This window comes from Mauremys mutica, chromosome 4 (genome assembly GCF_020497125.1).
Source record: "Mauremys mutica isolate MM-2020 ecotype Southern chromosome 4, ASM2049712v1, whole genome shotgun sequence".
Taxonomy (NCBI): domain Eukaryota; kingdom Metazoa; phylum Chordata; order Testudines; family Geoemydidae; genus Mauremys; species Mauremys mutica.
In genome coordinates this window covers 150,689,860-150,697,344 of record NC_059075.1, presented here as the reverse complement: position 1 = coordinate 150,697,344, position 7,485 = coordinate 150,689,860, and the positions used below count along the sequence as shown (strand labels likewise).

Sequence of the window (7,485 nt, the reverse complement as noted above, 5' to 3'; positions counted from 1 at the left end):
CCGACCCTCTTAAGGTAGAAGCCATCGTGAAATGGCCCGTACCGCAGACTAAAAGGCAAGTCCAGTCCTTCATAGGCTTGGCAAACTATTACAGGAGGTTTGTGGAGGAGTTCAGTGACTTTGTATCCCCAGTCACAGACCTATGTAAAAAGCATCAACCTAATAAGGTAATTTGGTCAGAGGCCTGCCAGAAAGGCTTCAACAAGGTAAAAGCACTCCTGTCTGTGGAGCCTGTGCTGGCCAGCCCTGACTTCGACGAGCCTTTTGAATTGTGTACTGATGCATCAGACACAGGGCTGGGTGCTGTGCTGATGCAGACAGGGGAAGACAGCAAGAAGCATCCCATTGCCTTCCTAAGCAAAAAGCTGTCCCCTGCCGAACAATTATTCTGTCATAAAGAAGGAGTGCTATGCCACTGTGTGGGCTGTCAAACTACGGCCTTACCTCTTCAACAGGAGGTTCAGAATTCTAACTGACCATTCACCTTTGGTCTGGCTTCACTGGACTAAGGGCACAAACTCCAAACAGCTGGGCTGGGAAGGGACGGGACTTCCTCTTCACCTGCACGGCTGCTCGGGGCAGGAAAGATCACACCCATCTCTGGGTACCTTTTGGGTTGGGATTGCCACGGCTGCAACACTGTGAAATTTCAGATGTAAACATCTGAAAACCTGAAACTGACCAAATTTTAAAACCCTCTGGCCACAAAATTGATGAAAATGGACCATGAATTTGGTAGGGCCTAGCAATAAGTGTCTCCCCCTCCTGGCTGGAGAAGTGTCTCAAGGGAGGCTGCTTCTGAGAGACCTGCCTTTAAACGACAAGGCCTAGAGAACATAATACCATGTCCCCAGGGAGGGGCTATATTCCACCATCCCACCCCGGCCCACATCCCACTGGTGGGGGATCCTATGTTGGATACATCTGATCTGATCTCTCCTAACTCTGATGCACCGTGGGGCGGAGGAGAAGGTCTCTGCAACTGGGTTCTTCCCCCATCCCCCAACCCAGACAGCTCCGAGGCAGCACAGGGAAGTCCCTGCAGTTGATTTTCCCTGGTGGGTGCAGAATGACAAGTGATCCTTTACTGTTCCAATCTTGGGGCAGGGCGCCCTCTGCTGGGAGATTAGAGGCATGTAAATTATCAAGGAGATAGTTGGCTTCTGTTTCAGCTGATTCCCATCTTGCAGGCAATACTGGGACAGTATTTCAGAAGAGAAGGTTTATGGGGGCCCCACAGCAGCCATCCTGGCCAGATGCAGCTCTCCTGATACAAGAGGAGGTGGAGGATTGAGCTAGACAGTTCCAGTACTTGTCCCCTTTTGCAGGGTTAAAAATGGACATTGGGCTTCATATTGTGCGGTGAACCATCCAGGCCGCTGCCTCCTGTGTATTGGCATCTCTCTCTGTCTCACACACACACACACACACACACCCCTTACAGAGTGTGAAGCCCATATCCCCCCAAAAGGTCCCCAGGAACATTTTCCCATCTTGCCCCCAGCAGAGAACGGGTCCAGGGGCTAAAATCAGGGACTGTTCTTTGTACAAAGCCCTCCCAAAATCATTCAATGTCAGGCTTTTATTAAAAGCAAAGGAAAAGATTCCCAAAAATGGCCAGAGAAGAAGGAAGAGAGGGTGGCTCAGGGGTAATGCCACATGTCCTGAACATCTGAAGGGACTGGGGGAGGGGAAAAGATATTATTACATGTTCTGAACATCTGGAGAGGGCTGAGGAATGATGTCACCTGTAGAACATCTGGAGCAGCTGGGGAGTGTTGCATGGGCTGAACATCTGGAACTGCTTGATGAGCTGGTGAGCCCCAGAGAGTCCCTCTGGGCTGTGGCAAGCTGAGGGTTCCTGCCCATCGCACACATCATCTGGACTCTTATCAGACCGTGTGGGATGGCTCTGGGATGGAACCTATGCCAATTCATATATACAGGAACACCTCAAGTAGAAGTAGAGAGGTTATTTCACCCCTATATTTGAGCACTGCTGTGACCTCTGCTGGAACAGTGTGTCTAGTTCTGGTACCCAAAATTCAAGAAGGATATTGATCAGTTGCAGAGCGGACAGAAAAAAGGCACAAGAATGATTGAAATGATAGACTCAAGAAGCTCAATCTATTCAGTTTAACAAAGAGAAGGTTGAGGGGTGACTTGATCCCAACCTATAAGTATCCACATGGGGAAGAAATATTTAATTGTATGCAGAGTCAGAATGAGCTCTCCCCTGACATCTGGTGGCGAGCTGTGGAAAAGGACTTCAGGGGCTGATCTTGTTTGCACGGGCACACGCACCCTGCCTAGCATGATGGACACTTGCACAAATGATCACTTTGCCTGCTGTGGGATCCCCAGTCCCTTTGTTATTGGGGCAGGAGTAATAAAATGTTTTTATCCTGGTTATGTGAATCAAGGACAGAAGAACTATACTTGGCATTTTACGGAGGCAGGCAAGGGACATGGGTCCAAACACCAGTGAATTGAGAGAGGCTGGGGATAGGTACTTGTCCCCAGTAGCATGAGTGTTTTTGGAGAGCATGAAACACCAGGTTTTTGCCTCTCCGGTATGCAATAACAGAGCTAATTTTGACCCCATTAGGAGTCTTGCTATGTGCTACAGAGCTAAAAACACTGATGCCTGGGTTTACGCATTAGACCTACTTTGGGCTACGGGTGCCCTGGCACTGAGGCTCCCCTACCTAATACCAGCTAAAATCATTGAGAGCTGAAGTCACTAAAGATCTGAGATTGCCGAGAGTTGTGTTGGGGCGGGGGGAGGGCTGAAGACAAGTTTGTGAGTGGCTAGCGGAGAGGAGTGGCTACCAGGATGGCTAGCGGAGAGGAGCAGATAGTGGAGAGGTGAGTGGAGCGGCTAGCAGGGCGGCTGGCGGAGAGACACAGCTGGCAGTGAAGACTGCGGCCGAACCCCCCACAGAGAGGTGTGCGTCAACCTGAGCAGCGGAGCATGTGAGATGTCCCTCCCCTCATACATTCCCCCACTTCCACCCAGGCTGGGAGGTAAACTCTGCAGAGGAACTTCTGAACTCTGGGGCAGCACCCCAGTTAAAAGGGCTCTGGGGTCCAGGGAGGGACATGGGGGCCAAGAGGACAGGTGGATCACCGGCCTGCAGAGGGCGCTCCGGATGCTGGAATGACCTAATTCCCAAGGACAACTAGCAGGAGGCCACAGGGGTGAGTCTGGCCTGTCTACAATAATTATCAAGCAGAACTCGTCATCAGCATGAATGCATGTCCTCTGGAATGGTGGTTGAAGCATGAAGGGACATATGAATCTTTAGCACACCTGGCACATAAATATCTTGCAACACTGGCTACAACAGTGCCTGTTCTCACTTTCAGGTGACATTGTAAACAAGAAGAGGGCAGTATTATCTCCTGCAAATGTAAACAAATTTGTTTGTCTGAACAATAAGTAGGACTGAGAAGACTTGTAGGCGCTGAAGTTTTATATTGTTTTGTTTTTGAGTGCGGCTTTTTTGTACCTCATTCTACATTTTTAAGCTCAACTTTCATGATAAAGATTGCACTACAGTACTCGTATTAAGTGAACTGAAAAATACTATTATTTTTACAGTGCAAATATTTATAATAAATAAATACAAAGTGAGCACTGTATACGTTGTTGTGGTGTAATTGAAATCAATATTTGAAAATGTGGAAAACATCCACAAATATTTATATAAATAATATTCTATTAACAGCATTATTATTTTTATTTGTGTGATCACAATTAATTTTTTTAATCGCTCAACAGCCCTATTTTTAAGCATTATTTGAAATTAGCTATTTAAATTTTCTCAGTTGTACGGAAAATATTGGGGGGTGTCAGACAATTATTTAATGACAAAAGCTACTGAGATTCAAAAAGTTAAAGTTTTATAAACCATTAAAACACAAATTGTCAACATCACATCACAATATACAAAGTATATATCCTTAAATCAACAAATCATTCCTGGTTTTACCATTCATTCGTCAGTCCATTTGTAACAAGCCCAATTCAATAATCTAAATCACTGGATTTTGACTCTAATAAATTCCCAAGCAGCATTTTTCTTACTTTGCCTATTTGTAAATTTCAATTACTATTGATAGAAATATTTTATTGATGGTTTCTGAGTGTGGTGAAATTGACATTTACAAATAAACAGCTAACCCTTCCAAGCCTACCTAATATGTAGGCTGAGAGGGGATCTGACTGCTTTCTCTAAATATACCGTGGGGAAAACACCAGGGAGTGAGAAGAGCTATTGAAGCTAAAGGACAATGTTGGCACAAGAACAGATGGGGACAAACTGGCCAGGAATCAATGTAGGCTGGAAATGAGAAGGTTCCTGACCATTAGAGGAGGGAGGTTGTGGAACAGCCTCCCACTAGAAGCAAACACCCTAACTGGTTTGAAGATGGATCTGAGTAAGTCTCAGTGATCCAGGAGGGCCCTTCCAGTTCTAAGTTTCTTGGAGACATATTAAAGGGGCTGGTTTTCAGAGGGCAGGCACTCGGCATCTTTTGAAAACCAGCCCCCTGTAAGAGGGGTCTCAAGCTGATCAACCAAAAAAAAAAAAATCACTAGTCGCTTTTGAAAAATCTTGGCCACATTCAAGTGGAACTATGAGCTTCTTGGCTGGATGCAAGAAACACTGGATGAGGTTTTTCTGGTCTGTGTTATACAGGAGGTCAGACTAGAATGATCTAATGGTCTCTTCTGGCTTTGAAATCTATTATTCTACACAGGGCAACTCAGAGCCATAGATTCATTTGGGGCATCTAATTTCTGGCCTTGACATGGGGAAACATTGTCCATTACAGAGTCCTAGATCCCAAGGCTAGAAGGAACCATTGTGATCATCTAGTCTGACCTCCTGTGTCTCATAGGCCAAAGAACTTCCCTGAATTAATCCCTGTTTGAACTAGAGCAGATCTTTTAGAAAAACATCATTTTAAATGTGCTGGTGATGGAGAATCCACCATGACACTTGACAAATTGTTCCAATGGCTAATTACCCTCAGTGTTAAAAAATTGTGCCTTGTTTCTAGTCAGAATTTGTCTAGCTTCAACTTCCAGCCATTGGATCGAGTCGGACCTTTCGCTGCTAGACTGAAGAGTGATTTGTTCCCCATGGAGATACTTCTAGACTGTAACCAAGTCACCCCTTAACCTGCTCCTTGTTAAGCTAAATAGATTGAGCTCCTTCAGTCTACCATTATAAGGCAGGTTTTCCAATCCTTTCATCATTCTAGTGACCCCTCATAATCCTTCTTCTCCGACGCCTCTCCAATTTATCAACATCCTTCTTGAACTGTGGGCACCAGAATTAGCACCACTATTCCAGCAGCCGTCACGCCAGGGCCAAGACAGAGCTACGCAGGATCTTACTGCACCTCCTGGGGAGACTTCTCTGCCGCGTGGGTCCTGGCATGTTTGCTGAGCTTGGAGCTGTCGATGAAACTCCTCCCACACTGGGTGCATTTATAGGGTCTCTCTCCTGTGTGGGTGCGCAGGTGTTTGACCAGAGTGGACTTCAGATTGAAGCACTTCCCACACTCAGGGCATTTGTAGGGCCGCTCTCCTCGATGGATCCTCTGGTGCTGGATGAGGTTGGCGCTCAGGTTGAAGCTCTTCCCGCACTCCGTGCACTCATAGGGCCGCTCCCCGGTGTGGATGCGCAGGTGCTTCCCCAGCGACGAGTTGAGGCCAAAGCTCTTCCCGCACTCGGGACACTTGTAGGGGCGCTCGCCCCGGTGGATCCGCCTGTGCTGGATGAGGGTGGAGCTCTGGGTGAAGCACTTCCCGCACTCGGTGCACTTGTAGGGCTTCTCCCCCGTGTGGGTGCGCTGGTGCTTCACCAGGTTGGAGCTCTGGCTGAAGCCTTTCCCGCAGTCCGAGCATTTGTAGGGCCGCTCGCCCGTGTGGGTGCGCTGGTGCTGGGCCAGGTTGGAGCTGCTGCTGAAGCCCTTCCCACAATCGGAGCAGGTGTAGAGCTTCCCTGGCAAGTGGGATCGCAGGTGCTGAGGGAGGGAGCTGAGGCTGAAGCTCTTCCCGCACTCAGGGCAGATGTAGGGCTGCGAGCCCATGTGGGTGCGGACGTGCTTGGCCAGCGTGTGGCTGCGGTTGAAGCTCTTCCCGCATTCAACGCACTGGTAGGGCCGCTCCCCGGTGTGGATGCGCTGGTGCTGGGCGAGGTGGGAGCTCTGGCTGAAGCTCTTCCCGCAGTCGGGGCAGTTGTAGGGTCGCTCCCCCGTGTGGATCCGCTGGTGCTGGACAAGGTGGGAGCTCTGGCTGAAGGATTTCCCACAGACCAGGCATTTATAGGGTCTCTCTCCCATGTAGGTGGTTTCCAGAATAATGATGTTTTCAGGGATCCCATATGCTTCACACTCATCAGGTCTCTCCTCCACGGGGTCTCCCTGCTGCCATTCTGGCCGGCCAGCATCTCTCCACTCGGGGCTCTGAGGCATCCCGTGTGGGTCCGCTCCCACACACTCTTCCTGCTGGGGATTCTCCTCCGCTCCTGCACATGCTGGGAAACAGAGAGAATCCATACCAGGCTCTTCCTCAGCAGAACCAGCCCCTCCTCAAAGCCCTCAAGAGAAAGGCTGGGGAAGGGGAGGGCTTCTACCAGAGGTTGGAGCCAGGAGTTACATGTGGAGGACAGGGACCTATGAGAGATGATACTGAGCAAGACCAGACAGAACCAGGAGGGCTCCAGGAGGCTTTGCTGGGATCCCTTCACTCCCCTGAATTGCCAAACTAACCTATGTAATTTGATGCCAGTTTCACTACTTCAAGGCTCCCCCGGATTTGTGGCTCACAGACACCAGCCCTACGGGTCTGAGGTGCTGTTCTCTGGCCTGGGTTTGGCAGGACGTCAGACTAGCTGACCAGAATGGCCCCTTCTGGCCTTCCCCATCTGTGGCTCTAGCATGGCACCCTGGGGTGCTGGCTGCTAATTCGTGGAGGGTCCCCAAGCCAGCCTCACTCCTTTGTCACCTGTGCAAGTGACGGCCAGGGGCTCCCTTTCCTCAGCACCCTGGAGATCCCGGGCACACGGCTCGTCCCCGCGCTCCATCCCGGAGATCCCAGAGTCAGGGACCAGGAATCCTGCCTGCAAGGGAGGAAAGAGGGAAGTCCTGGTTTGATAAATTACCATTAAACCCTTCAAAGAGCCACCCCAAAACTCCCACCCCGGGCTTCCCCCGGAGCTGGCTGGGCTGGGGGGGCACTGCGGGGCCCCGCTTCACAACCTCCCCCCCGTGCTGCCCCGGAGCTGGGGGGTCTCTCCGGCCCCAAGGGCAGGTCGGGCTCGGATCCCCTCCCCTCTGCAGCCATTTCTCCGGGCAGCGATTTCCTGCCGCTGCTGCTGCTGCTGCTGCTGCTTCTCTCCCTGCCCCGAAAGCTTCCTCCGGCTGCGCGTCTCCGCGCCTCCCCGGTGCCCCGCTCACCGCCGGGCCGGG

At 50.3% G+C, this 7,485-nt stretch overlaps 1 protein-coding gene across 1 annotated transcript; it reads right to left on the bottom strand.

Moving 5' to 3' along the window:
- Nucleotides 1-5,039: 5,039 nt before the first annotated feature.
- Nucleotides 5,040-7,485, bottom strand: LOC123368337 (zinc finger protein 436-like). The gene is made up of 3 exons (XM_045013084.1): nt 7,474-7,485; nt 7,022-7,136; nt 5,040-6,551 (listed from the first exon to the last, which is right to left on the bottom strand). The coding sequence occupies exons 2-3, from the start codon at nt 7,098-7,100 to the stop codon at nt 5,404-5,406; spliced, it is 1,227 nt and encodes a 408-aa protein (XP_044869019.1). The 5' UTR covers nt 7,101-7,136; nt 7,474-7,485; the 3' UTR covers nt 5,040-5,403.